The following is a 16914-nucleotide window of genomic DNA, read 5'->3' on the forward strand; positions in this document are numbered from 1 at the left end:
CCTAGGGGCAGGATAGGAATAAAGATGCAGATGTAGAGAATGGACTTGAGGACACAGGGAGGGGGAAGGGTAAGCTGGGACGAAGTGAGAGAGTGGCATGGACATATATACACTACCAAATGTAAAATAGACAGCTAGTAGGAAGCAGCCACCTAGCACAGGGAGACCAGCTCGGTGCTTTGTGACCACCTAGAGGGGTGGGATAGGGAGGGTGGAAGGGAGATGCAAGACGGGGGAGATATGGGGATATATGTATATGTATAGCTGATTCATTTTGTTATAAAGCAGAAACTAACACAGCATTGTAAAGCAATTATACTCCAATAAAGATGTTAAAAAATTAATTTTTAAACACACACACACACACACACGCATGCACACACACACACACACACACACACACACACACACACCCCATTAGCTGCAGCTCTTGAGCCCAGGTGATCTTCATGAGTCAGTGTGACCCGAGCAGTCTGGCCCTGACTCATGGAGGCTTGGATCCTGGTGATGGGAGTAGAAAGGAAGGGACATCCTAAGTGACATTAGGATGAAAACATCAAAAAGACTCTGATGTCTTATTGGATGTAAAGCTGTAGGAGTTAGGAAGCAGTAAAAACACAGCTGAAGGGTGAGTAGAAATTTTGAAGTGTGGGGACTGATGTTAAAAAAAATAGGAGGTGGCACTGGTTAGGTGTGGAACACTGCCATGCTTCCTACTCTAATAAGTCCAGGTAAAACTTGCCTATCGCTTGGGACGTCCCTGGTAGTCCAGTGGGTGAGACTCCATGCTCCCAGTGCAGGGTTTCATCCCTGGTCAGGAACTAGATCCCGCATGCTGCAACTAAGACTCTGCATGCCGCAACTAAAGATCCCACATGCCGCAACTAAAGATGCCACGTGCCGCAGCTAAGACCCAGCCCAGCCAAAATAAATAATAAAAATAAAAATATTTTTAAAAAAACAAAACAAAACTTGCCTGTTGCTGCTTCTGGTCTGCTGTATATTGTGATCATGCCTTGCCTGGTTAAAGCTGGTAGTGATCAGCTCACAGGTGTTCTCAAGGAAGGTTTGCTAATCACATTTAATAGTCTCTCCCAACAAATGTTTGGGATCTCTATACTAACACCTGTATTTTTCACTTGTTTGTTGGCTTTTTGTTTTAGCTAAAGGTGTTTTTAAAGTACTTTACCAAAACTTCAGCTCAGCTCTTAATTCTCACTAACTTTACTTCCCTTGCCTATTGAATGGTGACAGTATTCTTCCCAGAAGAGAAAACTAAGGGGCTTTTTATCCTTGGCACTTTTAATTCACTAGGGACCGTCTGGAATTAATCATGGCTTTCTATCCACTCCCAAACATTCTCTCTGTTTTTTCACTTTTATAACATAGTGCCCAGGTGCCAAGATGAATGGGTCGCCTCAAGCTGTTTGCCTAGAACCTCACAGTTAAAAGACATTTCTGAAATGGAGTCCTTGACACAGCGTAAGTCAACAAACAAGAAAGATGTCTTCTGTCATGTTCGATTTAGCAATATTTAAGCAAGATTGTGGCTTAAGTTATATTTGTAGCATGTTGAGACCATTTTCCCAGGGCATTGATCATGGAAATCCTAAAGTGGAGTCAGCAAGATTCTCAAGTTTCCAGCTGGGGAGAAAAACTGGGTCAGTTCAAACCCCAAGTAGAGAAAGCTTGCCAAATATCATTAGTGCGACTATTTCTCTAGCACCAGCACTGCTGCCCAAAACAGAGTTGAAGACTCCAATAGAAGTCCATCACTAACTAAATTAATGATATTCATGACTAGTTTTTTACATCCCTGTGAAAAGAAAATCTCAGGATTAGTTTTCAAAGCTATTACATATTTGAATTTTCTCAACTCTTATTCTGGGCTGAGTTCCCTCCAGCAACCATTAGAAACATGTGTCTGCTCTGGGCCCTGAGATGTACTGCAGGGCCAGCTCGCTCAGAACTGCTAAGGGCAAGTGGCTCCATGTTTATTAGTTGCCTTTTGATCCCTTGACTTGATTAACTGGAGGTTTTTGTTTATTTCTGGAAGGGATGGGATGGAAACATCTTACAGAAATGTAGTCACAGCATTAAGCCCATAAAGGAGCTAACAGTTTCCCCAGTAAAGTACTTGATTTGGGTTTAAAAGGAGGGGAGGAGGGGACTGGAAACTCTGTTAGACTTTATTTCAACCAACTTTTTCAGTAAAACTGTCATACAAGTGAAGCAGAATTTAACAATGTGTTTTGAGTTCTTTTAGAAGAACAGATTTGTATAATGTCCCCAAAAGACCAGCTTTATAAGAAATATACCTGATAACAAGTCATGAGTTCCAGTGTTGTGTAAAATATCCTTGCTAACTCATACTCTTATGTGCATCTCTAAATTCTGTGTCAGGATGTGAATTAAACCAAAAGTCATGTGTAAGTCAAATGAAAGGACAGGAGATTGTCAACTGTTCTCTATTCTGACACGTCAGAACTTTTTAACTAGATAGTTCTAAATTTCAAAATCCAGTTGAGGACATTTGGCAAGTTTCTCATTTGGCAGCAAAATAAGAAAAGCATAAATGTTTTGTTCCTTGGGGGAAAAACAGTTTTCAGAAATTGAAGCTATTTGAATATGTAACTAAGTTTCAGAGAAGTATATTTTTAAGATGCTTCTTTTTTGAATTCCAGTATTTACTAGCCCCTCTAAATCAATGTTAAATGACTGTTACACTTGGACACATTGTAATGCTCTAATCTTGATTCTGGACTCTCCCTGCCGTTGGCCACTATAAAAAGCACTTGATTTATTTATTTAAACATTAGGAGAAGTGGTCATGGTGTACATTTCACAATATTAATTTTGGCACCTTGGAATTTTCTCATTACAATAAGCACCATGGTGAAGAAACTTACTATTGCAAAGAACTCAAATTCTCTCTTAAACAAGCTTTCTTCCTAATTTAAAAGGTCATCTGTATTCCCAAATCAAAAAAAAAAAGCTAACCAAAAGCAGATAAGTTCTCTAATAGCATTCATTCAATTCAACGAATAAATATTTGACTTGTAAATGGAACCACATGGGCAGGTAACATGTTAGGCTTTTGGTTTAAGAAGTTTTGTTTTTAGAATATTCACTTCATTATTGATTTTTTGCCACGTATTTACCTTTAAACACTATACCATTGCTAAAATTAACTGTTGTTAATTTTAAATTTTGTTTTCAAGTTTCATTAAACCAAAGAAAAGCACGTTGGGACACCATGGAATGGGATCTTATGGAGAGAGTGAGAAATCTCCGCCAGAGACTCGCCACCCAGGCTCGAAACAGATGTCAAACGCCTCATCTTTTGGCTACTTAGGAGCCTGGTCACCTTGAGAGAGTCAAAGAGCGAGATACCTATTTTGCAATCAGTGACACTGATTTTCAGATTATTTATTTTAAATTCCTATAAAGATCAACCTTTTGTATGAAAAATATGTGTGTATAAAAATTATGTGTTCTCCTTAATTCTGGTGCTTTGGGACTTGTAAATGGCTTCTTGTACTTTTCACAATAAAAAAAATTTGAAGCTTTTAAAGCTTTGTATTAGGCCCTTTCAGGTTTCAAGGACCAGCAGAAACCTCAGGAACTTCAGTGGACGAGGTTTTATTTTAAAGGTGAATGGAGAAATAAAGAACACGGCACCACCTCAACAGCTGTACAACCAGGACTGAGCCTGAACTCAGCAGCAGCGCCAGAGCGCGAGCAGTGAGGAGAGGCCCACCTGCCAGCCCCTCTGCCCCCAGCAGCTGGTCCGCCCCCTCGCCCGCGATCCACTGTACCAACAGCACCCAGGCCACTGTCTCCTCTTCTCCTGACGGCACCGGCTCAGCACCACAACAGGGCTGCTCCCGGCCTCATCATCTTGGCAAATTACTTCCCTGAACCCATTTCTAAAGGGAGAGTAGAAACAGCACGTGGTCTTTGATGTAAAGATTAAATAAGATCATGTATATAAAGTTGCTGATATAGTGCTTTTCCTGGTATGGTGCTTAACACACAGCACACAGTACATACGAGTGTTTTGTTTTGGTTTTGGCACAAAGCGTAACCTTATGGCAAGCCAAATGCTCTCTTTTGTCTGAAGTCCTAAAAGAATACCCCGTTATAGGACTTCCCTGGTGGTGCAGTGGTTAAGAATCCGCCTGCCAATGCAGGGGACATGGGTTCGAGCCCTGGTCCAGGAAGATCCCACATGCTGCGGAGCAGCTAAACCCGTGCGCCACAACTGCTGCGCCTGTGCTCCAGAGCCTGTGTGCCACAACTACTGAGCCCACATGCCACAACTACTGAGCCCATGTGCCTAGAGCCTGTGCTCCGCAATGAAGAGTAGCCCCTGCTCGCTGCAACTAGAGAAAGCCCGCGCACAGCAACAAAGACCCAACGCAGCCAAAAAAACCTCAGATTACATCAGGAAAAACAATTAAAAAAAAAATACCCCATCATTATGCAAGGCGTTGGTTTCCCAAGAGCACTTTCATCAGCCTCATTTTCTTTGTCAGTTTGTTAGATGCATACCTTCATGGGCCAGGCTGGTGTGTGTATGTGGCAACAGAAAGTCACAGGATATAAAATATTTCTGGTGTGATGGCAACTTCAGTGAGCTAGAAATTGCTCACCTAGAAAGATTTGAATTCTAGGGACCCCCCCTGGTGGTCCAGTGGGTAAGACACTGCCCTCCCAATGCTCGGGGCCCAGGTTCAATCCCTGGTCAGAGAACTAGAGCCCACACACATGCCACAACTAAGAAGCCCACGTGCCAGAACTAAAGAGCCCATGTGCCACAACAAAGGATCCCGCGTGCTGCAACGAAGATCCCGCTCAGCCTAAATAAATAAATTTTTTTTAAAAAAAGCATTTGAGGGCTTCCCTGGTGGCGCAGTGCTTGAGAGTCCGCCTGCCGATGCAGGGGACACGGGTTCGTGCCCCGGTCCGGGAAGATCCCACGTGACGCGGAGCGGCTGGGCCCGTGAGCCATGGCCGCTGAGCCTGCGCGTCGGAGCCTGTGCTCTGCAACGGGAGAGGCCACGACAGTGAGAGGCCCGCGTACCGCAAAAAAAAAAAAAAAAAAAAAAGCATTTGAATTCTAAAATATTGTGATTCTGCCAGGCAGAATCAACTGCATATTGCCCGTTTTTGACCTCTACTTCAGGTCCTCTTTTACTAGAATTTACATCCATTCAGATTGGTTTTGTAAACTGTGTGCGCACGCACGTGCGCGCACACACACACACACACACACACTTTTATAGTCTTATAATATTTTTAACTTTTTAAAAAAGTTTCTATCCATCCAGTGAAAGTGGGTTATGCATACTTTCAATCACATGAAGTTCTTTTTTGTTACATTCTTCCCTCTAGTTTTCCCTGAGCCTGCAATTCTCCCAACAGTAATCTTGATAAAGTCACTGGCTTAGCAGAGAGGTAGTTGGCTGAGTCTCATAAGTCACGTGGGATTGCTTGGCATTTCAGAGGTTATCACATTTAATGAAATCTACGAAATACATTTCTGATTATCTCTTCCTGCTTCTTGGCAGTATATCCTCAACCTGACCCCAATTTCTTTCTTTTTTTTTTTTTAATATTTGTTCATTTGGCTGCACCGGGTCTTAGTTGCGGCATGTGGGATCTAGTTTCCTAACCAGGGATCAAACCCGGGCCCCCTGCATTGGGAGCTCAGAGTCTTAGCCACTGGACCACCAAAGAAGTCCCCCAATTTCTTTATAATATAAACTCTCTGGGTATTGAATGAAGGTTGAGCTTGGCTAAAATTCTTCCCACACTGACTACAGTCACAAAGCTTTTCTCCAGTACTCCCTTGAGTTAGTTGGAGATGAGCAGCTCCCAAAATGCCTTTTCATATTTATCACATTCGTAAGGTTTCTTTCTGGTTGGATAAATGTGGGGCTTCAGCTAAATCCCTCTCCACGCTGACTCCACTTAGAGTCTTCAGTATGAATTCAATGGTGTTGGATAAGTTACTAACTTGGTTGAAGGCCTTCTCACGCATTCACAAGCTTTTTCTCTGGTATGAATTCTCTGATGTTGAGCACGATTTGAATATTTGCTAAAGTCCTTCCCACTGTGACTCCACTGTGACTGCTACAGCAGTAACCATGACTCTACAAGGACTGCCAAAGTGTCAATCTATTAATATGGGTGCACTTAACACAGATTCTTAATGTTGAATCTCAGGTCAGTCTGGAGATAAACCACGTAATTTGAACATGAGAAGTTTAATGTAAAGAGTTAGTAAACTACGATAGGGCAGTAAGTATAAAAATTCTAAAGGGTGCCTATGGCTGAGGGAGAGGACCCAAGGAAGGACAAACTCGGAAGGAGGTCCCTCCCTCCTCAAGGCGCAGGTTCAGAGCGCACTGGCCAGCAGAGGGGTTGCTGGACTGCCCAGGCCAGAGCTGGCCCACCTGCACAGGCAGCAGGAAGGAAGTGGCCAGGGTGCAGGCGATCCCAGGCTGCCAAGTGAAAGCTCGTAGGAAGCCAGGACCCCGAGTGTTACCATAGTCATGTGTGGCCCGGTTGGGCCATGTTGGGAAGGGGAGGGTCATGCTGAGACAGGCTGGGACCTGGGACCCTTCGCTGCAGTGCTTGCACCTAGGCAAATGTCTCCTTGATCGACAAAATACAAAGAAACTATAAGGGACTAAAAATAACTGCGTGCATGGGCAGTTGGGGCAAATTATGGACAAGATACAAAAGGACTAAAAAACCCAACTTCTACTTCTAAAGAGCCAGAAGCAAAAGCAGGGTGTCAGGGGCAAAAAGCAGCATACTGAGCATGCCCCCTGCACTCAACACGACCAGAGAGGTGGGCAGACACCTAAGCCACCCCTCTGGTCTGGCCCCTGGACCCACCCCTACCTTCACCCCAGATAAGGAACCAGCTCCCCTCTGAGCTTGGGGAGTGAGCAAGGGGACATGTTACTTGTTTTCACTCCCACCTGCTGCAGCAGGGGCCCCAGTAAAGCCTTGCCTGAATTTTTTGTCTGGCCTCTCATCCATTTCTATTAAGGAAGGCCAAGAACCCTTGTCGGTAGCAACGGGGAACCACGCCCCAGGGCACAGGCAAACCAAGGGCAGAAGCCAGGCGCTCAGAGCGTGTCGGGGCTGCTGCTGGCATTAGAAGTGAACATGCCATGTCCATGTTGGGAGGACCACAGTGAAGTGGTCCTCAGGCTGGCCTGTGAAGTCACTAAGAGGTGGCACAGAGCTGGCACAGAGCACCACTGGGTGTCCCCACACACTCTGACCACTGAGGGACCACGAAGCAGGAACTATCAATAGAATAAAGAAAGCAGCACATCTGAGCTAGAAAGAAAAGCCCCATTCCTCCTGCAGTGTCCTCCCGCGCCCTCTGCTGACAGCCTAACACCGTGCACACCATAAGAAGAAAGGCTTGAAGGGTCTCATCTGTTTTTGCAGAGCAGGCACTGAAGAGTGAATTTGGAGCTCAGAGGCCATAAACTGATCACAGGCACTCCTGTGCAATTGAAAGTGGCTCTAAAAGTTTACTTGGTTGGTTGGCAGAAACGTGGACTCAATGTTGGCCTCTTTAATTACACAGAGATGCCAGGATATCCCTGATGTGATGTAGGCACAGGCTTGGGAAGGTATGGGAAGGCTTGGGAAGGTATGAACGCAGGAGTGGATTTATCACGTATGAACTTCTCACTCTCTTTCCAACTACATGCTCAGCCCCAAAGACACTCCCTTCTTAAGGCACTGAGTGAAGGGAGTATCTGCAAATTTGAAAAGCTCTGTGGTGAGAGACGCCCGTCAATACGCTTCCTGATTTCAGTGGGGATGATGGGATTTCATGCAGCAGAGGCCAAGTGTTAGTGGTTTAACTACCAAAGACAACAATTTACAGCTGCTGGCAGCAGAGAAGAAGTATTAAGGGATTCTTGGCTGTCAGTAATTGATTATGTTTTCCCTAAGAATGAAATTGGTAGGTTGCTTGATATATGTAACAGGAAATCTTACGATCTGGTGGCCCAAAACCTGACTTGAGTCACTGTTACTGAACCAAGCTTGGGTCCACTCGCCTGCATGCATTTAGGCCAATCTACCAACACTGGGTCAGGGTGAGGGAGAGTGCAGCATTTAGTGCAGGGCTCCAGGCAAGGAGTCCAGGCAGCTAACGCTCTAAAGGCCCAAACTTGCCAGTAGCTTTCAGGGAAAGGTTTTCTAAAGACACAGTGAGGGAGAGGGGTTGTGGGGTGTGTGATCAGCTCGTGGACATTCTTCTGATTGGTTGGTGGTGAGGTAATCGGGAGCAACATCATCAACCTTCTGGTTCCAAGCCGTCTGGGGTCTATGTGCTTGTGGGCAGCATGCAGTTAACTCTTCCACCTGGTGGGGGTTTCAGTATCTGCTAAACAGCTCAAGAGATTTGACTCAGATTTTTATCCATAGCCCTCGAGGAGGAGCTAAAAGTCCCTGACTTTGTTTAATGGCTAAACTGTTGTTATTTGTCTTGCTTGACTGTTTTCCTTTGTTTCTGCGTTTTCTCACTTCTCCAATTAAATATATCTTTGGAACTCGGGAAAGGCCTAGGAAGCTAAAGTTTTTCTACAAACAAGAGGCAAGTGGAGGACATGGGGAGGTCTGTCCCAAGAAGGCCCCGTAGGGTCCTGCTCAATGACATCACCATAATGGAGAGCTATGTCTGTCACCCATTTTCCAGACCTAAACTCATCCCCAGATTCAAAGCCTTTTTCTTTTTTTTAACAGAAGTATAGTCATGTGAGTTTCAGGTGTACAGCACAGCGATTCAGTTATACATATATAGTCTTCAGATTCTCTTTCATTATAGGTTATTATGAAATATTGAGTATAGTTCCCTGTGCTAAAACACAGTAGGTCCTTGTTGGTTGTCTATTTTATATTCAATGTCTCTTGATTGCAGAGAAGACCAGGTCCCTATGGTGAAGGATTCTGCAGCTGTGAATGACACATATATATGCTATAAATAATCCCTCAGTCCTTTCCAAAGAGATCTGTTGGCACTTACCTGAAAGACTGGGTAGCAGGATAAAGACGACACCCAGCCCTTTCAGGGATTACTAGACATTGGCTGTAAAATGACACTAATTACTTGGGCCCACCAAAGTCAGAGCTAACAGTGGTCAGGTGAAAAAGGAGCCTTGGGCCAGTTTGAATTACAGTGGATGCAATAAGGCCATGAAACCAACTGTGGTGATTTTGGGTACCTGAATGTATAATTGGAATAAACATATTTGACAAAGGGCAGAATCTCTACACTGGTGCTATGACCCACTGAGTAAGGGTCGTTAGAATAGGAAGAGCCAAGTGAAGGCCTCTGAAAGTCCTCCCTACCATGATGTTAACCCAAAAGTATTATCACATCCTCAATGGAGAATTGCAGAGACCAGTGTGCTATCAAAGACTTGAAAGATGAAGGGGTGGTTATAGCTATCACTGTTGCTGAGTCCAAGCTCCTGCTGCTTGCTGCAGGACAGGCCAATAAATGGAGAGAGGAGTTGCTGGGGCAAGGAATAGTGACTTTATTCACAAAGCCAGCAGACCAAGAAGACGTGGACTCACGTCCCAAAGAACCATCTTGCCTGAGTTATTTCAGGCTTCTTTTATGCTAAAAGGGGAGGGAGTAAAGCCAAACACTTCCTGGTTCCAGTCAGCCTCCAGAGGGTATATGTTAATTTCTTCCTTCTTGCAGTCATTCACATGTGGGCCTGGTCAGGATGTTACCTATGAGCTAAACAAAGGTATTTCAGCTTAAGCTCATTACCTGGGAGGCAGGGTTCCCAGAGATGGACCATTATGTAAAATTTAAGCTTATAGGCAACATCCCTTTAGTGATTAACTTGTATTAATAATCAAATACAAAGGTTATTCCCTATTACAATTCCCTACTGTCAATGTCCGTTCCACAATCTTGTGGCAAAACGGATGAAGATCGCTCTGGCTACCTACTGCTGAGCAGAGGCAATGACTATTCCTTAGAATCTTTAGTCAGTCCTTTTTTATCTACAATTATTTGAACCTGATGAAACTCCTTAGCACTTTGTTGTCTAATTTGTAATTGAACTTGGGGTTTTGGTTCTGGTTCCCAGTACATATACTGAATTCCTGTGCTATTTATTTGGACAAAATTAAACAAATTGGTTGAAGTTTCTCCAGCTATAATGAAATTACCATCTACTTCAGTTGGACAGGCAGGCCTGTTGGAGGTCAAGTCATGAACAGAGGTTAGTATAATGCCCAAAGTTTTAACGTAGTTGGCAGCTGCTAGGTATTTTAAAGCATTTATAGATTCTCCTGTCCAGGCAGGCACCTCAAATGGCCTACCATACAGTATTTCAAAGGGGCTTAATTTAAGACTGTTTCTGGGAGCCACTGATCCATAGCAGGATAACTGGCAAGGCCTTATCCCAAGTTAAATTAGTCTTCTGACATATTTTAATGATGTTCCTTTTTAATGTGTGATTCATTTTCTTGGTTTTTCCTGATGACTGTGGTCTCTAGGATGAAAGCAATGCTGTAATCCAAATCAGGGGATAATTCCCCTAAGGAGGGCTTTAACCACTTCAGAGCCTTTCTGTCCAGGTGGTATGCTTCCACCCGTCCTGAAAACGTGTCCACACACACTAGCATGTTATCTGAAACTTCCTGCAGCTCAAGGCATTTGAGTAAAGTCCGTTTTCCAGTCCTCGGTGGGGCAGATTCCTCTATGTTGAGTCCCCATCTGGGGAGGTCTGACAGCAGTATTTGGATTATTTTTAGCACAAATCATGCAATTCTGAGTGACTTGCTGGATGGTCTTTTGTTAGGCCCTATTATATATATATATTTGAACCCTTTGTAAGGTGGCATCTCTCCTATAATGGGCACTATTATGAATGTGCTGCAGCATAAGAGTGCCTCAGGAAACAAAAAAACTGTGCACTCCATTTCCAGCCAGGTGTGACCCAAGTGAAACCCCACTCTTTGGCCCTCTCTTCGTCCTTTTCTGAATACACTGGCTGGTATTTTGACTGGTCCATCTGTGAGAGAAGTGATCCTCTTGCCTCAGAGGATAGATTAGGTGTCCCAGCATCCCTTTTTAATAGGATTCATATTGGTCATGTGCTTTTGGCCTTCCGTGGGGTGCCATTAGCACACACTCCTGGTTTTACCTTTTCATAGACCTGTGGTGGGTTGGGGAGAGCTCTGTCTCTTTTTCCGGGGTTCTCAGGAGCCCCATCTGTAGGCTTAAGTGGGTCAAGCTTACCTCAGAGTGGGACTCTGAGGTCAAGCTGTTCTGGTGAAAGACTTCAGGGTGAAATCTATCAGAAAGTTAATCGGCTCCATTCCCCACTGTCAATTTTACCGGGAGCTCCTGTGGGGAATAAAGTGCCTCAAGTCCAAGGGAGCCCCTGGGCCTCTTCGTTCATCAGTGTTCCTCTCTTTCTACCCTGTTAGAGACTCTCATCTTTTGTTTTTCTTATGTTTTAGCCTTGGACAGTCGTTCCTCCTTACAGTAAGTGCACTGTTTCTCCCCCATACTGATGGCTTTTCTCTTCAGTTACTCGCCTTCTAGGAATCCAACACTGGTGTCAAAAAAGTGGCGTTTCATTTTGCATCATCTTTTCTCTGTTGTTCCCTGTTGAACACTTTAAAAGCAGCATCTACCAATTGAGAAGGGTTCATTCCAAATGCACCACCTAGTTTTTGCAACTTTCTCCTGATATCTGAAGCACTTTGCCCCCTCCTTCCCCTCCAAAAGAGGTCAAATTTATCATTTTAATATTTTCAGGGGCCTTGGGATCTGCATTAGGATGACGTCTATAGGCTTAATAAATCCTTTCCAAAAATTCAGAGAGGTCTTCATTTGTTTTGCTGGATTTCTTTAATTTTATTCAAACTCTTTTGCTTTGGTTCCCCTTTTCAAAGCCCTGCCGAGATATACTAATTAGTAGTGCTCTAATAAGGGCATTCCTCCCTCATTGTGGTCCTAATTTGGTTCAGCTGTGGATCCTGTCAAGTGGGCTTCAGGTGTAGAGGATCCTCCCTATAAAGGAGGGTCGTGATCCTTCCAGTTAAAGAAGGATGAGAAACCCAGCTGGCTGGTTGTTTGCATTTAGCCCCCTAGATGAGAAAACAGCAATGGAAAGCTCCCCGCCCTGGGAGTGGCTTCTGGCCCAAATTGGATACACTGTTGGGTCTTAGATGGTGATCATGGGACCAAGTCCTTGAACCCCAGAAGCTAACACAGGCTTTTCTAATTGATCCCTAGAAGGAGGGGCAGTCCTGAGCCCCAGTGTCAGGAATTGGGGCTAGACAGGCATGGAAGGTGGTGGAAAGGGTGAATATACTGGCATAATGGCCAGAGTAGATGGGACAGCTAGCTGAGCCGGAGGAGTTAAGGTCTGAAGCAACATATCCTCACTCTTATTCCCTTCCCTTCTTATCTTCCATGATGTAATAACACAAATGCTTGCACATAAAGGACTTCATCATTCTTCCCTGCTTCCTCACAAGATAGCTGTAGAGGTATTCAAAAGCCACTGTAAAACCATAGATACCAATTGATCATCTCTAACCACTGAAAGGATGCCTTTTTGCTTTGGCAAAAGGCAAACTGGGACTACAGTGCAATTGAAAAGAAACTTGGTTACTGCTGTGACGTACAACAATTTAAGATAATTACTAAAATTATGACCAATATCATTTACTAGGATATACCAGAATTGTAGGAGCTCCATATAGTTTCTAGAATGTGTGTATTAATAATGTTTACCCATAAGATAAAACTTCTTAGATTGTATCACCACTTATTTGACAATGCTTCCCATGTAATTTACAATACCAAATAAGCCTAGTTAGTTTAATATTCCTCTCTCTGAAATGGAGAGAAACAAATAATTTGAGGTGTTCCAGGGACCCCATGGAAAACCTCAAGGTTAGCTAGAGGTCAAATGAACTCCATTTAGAATTTGATCTTTGGATAGTCTGTCAAAAATGTAAAAAATCTTTAAAACACTTGGTCAAACAGAATCACAGGTCACTGTGAAACAATACTCATTCACTTAACCAGTGATAATAAAAGATCTCAATGGTAAATACAGATCATTTAAAGAAACTCACAATCTATTACAAAAAGCAGTTCAAGGGGGCAGACAGCAGAAGCAAGAACTATAATCCTGCATCCTGTGGAACAAAAACCACATTCCCAAAAAGATAGACAAGATGAAAAGGCAGAGGGCTCTGTACCAGATGAAGGAACAAGATAAAACCCCAGAAAAACAACTAAATGAAGTGGAGATAGGCAACCTTCCAGAAAAAGAATTCAGAATAATGATAGTGAAGATGACCCAGGAGGGAAAAAAACATAAAAAACACAAACACATGGAGGCTAAACAATACATTACTAAATAACGAAGAGATCCCTGAAGAAATCAAAGAGGAAATCAAAAAATACCTAGAGACAAATGACAATGAAAACACGACGATCCAAAACCTATGGGATACAGCAAAAGCAGTTCTAAGAGGGAAGTTTATAGCTATACGAGCTTACCTCAAGAAACAAGAAAAATCTCAAATAAACAATCTAACCTTACACCTAAAGGAACTAGTGAAAGAAGAACAAACAAAACCCAAAGTTAGCAGAAGGAAAGAGATCAGAGCAGAAATAAATGAAATAGAAATAAAGAAAACAATAGCAAAGATCAATAAAACTAAAAGCTGATTCTTTGAGAAGATAAAAAAAACTGATAAACCATTAGCCAGACTCATCAAGAAAAAGAGGGAGAGGACTCAAATCAATAAAATCAATAAAGTTTCTATATAAACAAGATGAAAAGACAACCCTCAGAATGGGAGAAAATATTTGCAAACGAATCAACGGACAAAGGATTAATCTCCAAAATATATAAACAGCTCATGCAGCTCAATATTAAAGAAACAAACAACCCAATCCAAAAATGGGCAGAAGACCTAAGTAGACATTTCTCCAAAGAAGACATACAGATGGCCAAGAAGCACATGAAAAGCTGCTCAACATCAATAATAATTAGAGAAATGCAAATCAAAAGTACAATGAGGTATCACCCCACACCAGTTAGAATGGGCATCATCAGAAAATCTACCCACAAAAAATGCTGGAGAGGGTGTGGAGAAAAGGGGACCCTCTTGCACTGTTGGTGGGAATGTAAATTGATATAGCTACTATGGAGAACAGTATGGAGGTTCCTTAAAAAACTAAAAATAGAATTACCATATGACCCAGCAATCCCACTACTGGGCATATACCCAGAGAAAACCATAATTCAAAAAGACACATGCACCCCAATGTTCATTGCAGCCCTATTTACAATAGCCAGGTCATGGAAGCAACCTACATGCCCATCGACAGACGAATGGATAAAGAAGATGTGGTACATGGGCTTCTCTGGTGGTGCAGTGGTTGAGAATCTGCCTGCCAATGCAGGGGACACGGGTTCGAGCCCTGGTCTGGGAAGACCCCACATGCCACGGAGCAACTAGGCCCGTGAGCCACAACTACTGAGCCTGTGCATCTGGAGCCTGTGCTCCTCAACAAGAGAGGCCACCATAGTGAGAGACCCGTGCATCGCGATGAAAAGTGGCCCCCGCTTGCCACAACTAGAGAAAGCCCTCACACAAAAACAAAAACGCAACACAGCAAAAATAAATAAATTAATTAATAAACTCCTACCCCCAACATCTTCTTAAAAAAAAAAAAAAGATGTGGTACATATATACAATGGAATATTACTCAGCCATAAAAAGGAACGAAACTGAGTCATTTGTTGAGACGTGGATGGATCTAGAGACTGTCATACAGAGTGAAGTAAGTCAGAAAGAGAAAAACAAATATCGTATGTTAACGCATGTATGTGGAACCTGGAAAAATGGTACAGATGAACCGGTTTGCAGGGCAGAAGTTGAGACACAGATGTAGAGAACAAACATATGGATACCTAGGGGGGAAAGCGGCTGGGGGTGGGGTGGTGGTGGGATGAATTGGGAGGCTGGGATTGACATGTATACACTGATGTGTATAAGATAGATAACTAATAAGAACCTGCTTATAAAAAAATAAATAAAATTTTTAAAAAAAGCAGTTCAATATTTTAAGAAAACTTTGTCCTCTTAGAGAACCAAATTCAGGTTTTGTACCACCTTACCTTTAAGATTCATTTTCTTAATTAGGTTCAGTCTTATGTTAGCCAGTCCTGACTATGCACAAAATCTTTCAGTGTTCCTCCTCCACAAACCTTCCACAACTTTCTGTATCCAGTGTTAATCTGTTCCTCATTTTCTTTTCCATTCAGAAACAACCAGCTCTAGGACAAAACCACCCTTTTCCCTTTAACAAAATGCATTTTCATTCCTCATACCTTCTTTGCTGAAAACACACATCCCATATCTTTGCATACTGAAGTGTTTCCTTCACAATTCTTAACCTTAAAACCTTAATCTTTAGAGAAAACCAAAAAGTAAGTAATTGTAAACTTTGTCATACCAGAATTTCCTGATTGACAAACTTTTGCTTTAGTCTTCCTCTCCTAAGAGGGCGAAAGTAGGTACATTTAGACCTGCCCAGAAGTTAATGTTCTAATGTTTTATCCTATCCAAAACAACCCAGTCAATGAATTCTCTTCATTTAACTTAGTTTAGTTTCAAGTTTTGAAACTCTGTAGAGACTATTTTAGATAGACATTCCCAAAACATAATTAATCCTATAGAGTCTACCTTAAAGTCTTACCTCATTTACCTCTATTTTATTTACTTAAAATCTTTGTCATATTGTTTTTCTTGCTGACAAACTTTGTAACAGGAATCATAAGGTCTTACTTCATTTCTACTAAACCTAAGTACAATAAAAGTATTATACTTAATGTTGATGACTCTAAATTCAGGTATGTATTAATCAAACCAACAAGCTCAAGCTAATTAATACCAGATATTAATTCAATACTGAATATTTCCTAGATCATGTGAACCCAAAATTCATTCTAGCCAGTTTCTTTTATTTTTGAGTATTTATATAAGTGCTTAATTTCCTTTAAGCCAATTAAATAGAGCTCTTTTAAAAATTAATTTTGGCAATGCCACACATCTATAACACATGTACAAGTACACAAACACAGGGACCTCATGGTTACCATTCTGAAATTTCACCCATGAATCAGGTCCAACAGTGTAAAACCCATCAGTTACAGAAGAGGTTAGATTCAGATTGGGTTTCTGGCAAATGGGACAAATCAAGGTCACCTGTCTAGACGGCTAAACCCTTTTTACTAATATTAATGGAAAAGACACTTCTATTTCTATTTGTAGCTTTTGGTGATGCTAGGAACCAAGTAGAACCTTTCTCTTCTTCCTGTGAATGTCCCTCTCTTGGACAAGAACAGACAGGTTTTGGTTTTGTCTTTTTCTGTTCCTTTCCTCCATTTGACATCAGCAAAAGTTTTAAGTATCACAAAACTGATTTGGCTGTAAATGGAGAAATAGTACCAAACAAAATGAAACGGAAAACGCAAAGGACAAACAGAAAATCCTAAGTAAACCCTCCAGTTTGGTCTTGAGGTTTTACATATACCAACGACACCGGAGACCATAAGGGGATCATAAATGAAGTAATTAGCACAGCAAGGGTGGCAGTACATGGTGCACAGGGTCCCAAGATAACCCTGCCTAAACCCCTTGCGGAGATCCTAACAGGTACTGTGGCCACACATTGTTACAATAAAATGTCATCTTCCCCTCACCCATGGGTTCATAGCTGTAATCAGATCACTTATCCAAAATGCACCTCGGAGGACTTTCTTTAGGAATAGTTGAAACATTTCCTTTTTTTTTTTTTTTTTTTTTTTG

The 16914-nt window shown here is 42.4% G+C and overlaps 1 protein-coding gene across 1 annotated transcript in view; it reads left to right on the forward strand.

Moving 5' to 3' along the window:
- TBC1D31 (TBC1 domain family member 31) overlaps positions 1 to 3355 on the forward strand; it is a 61248-nt gene extending 57893 nt beyond the window's left edge. The window contains exons 22-23 of the mRNA XM_007456033.1: positions 1390 to 1482; positions 3222 to 3355. Of these exons, the coding sequence (XP_007456095.1) occupies positions 1390 to 1482; positions 3222 to 3355 (227 nt within the window). The remainder of the gene's footprint in view (positions 1 to 1389; positions 1483 to 3221) is intronic.
- The last annotated feature ends 13559 nt before the right edge of the window (positions 3356 to 16914 follow it).

Source organism: Lipotes vexillifer, unplaced genomic scaffold (assembly GCF_000442215.2).
Source record: "Lipotes vexillifer unplaced genomic scaffold, Lipotes_vexillifer_v1.1 scaffold84, whole genome shotgun sequence".
NCBI classification, from domain to species: domain Eukaryota; kingdom Metazoa; phylum Chordata; class Mammalia; order Artiodactyla; family Lipotidae; genus Lipotes; species Lipotes vexillifer.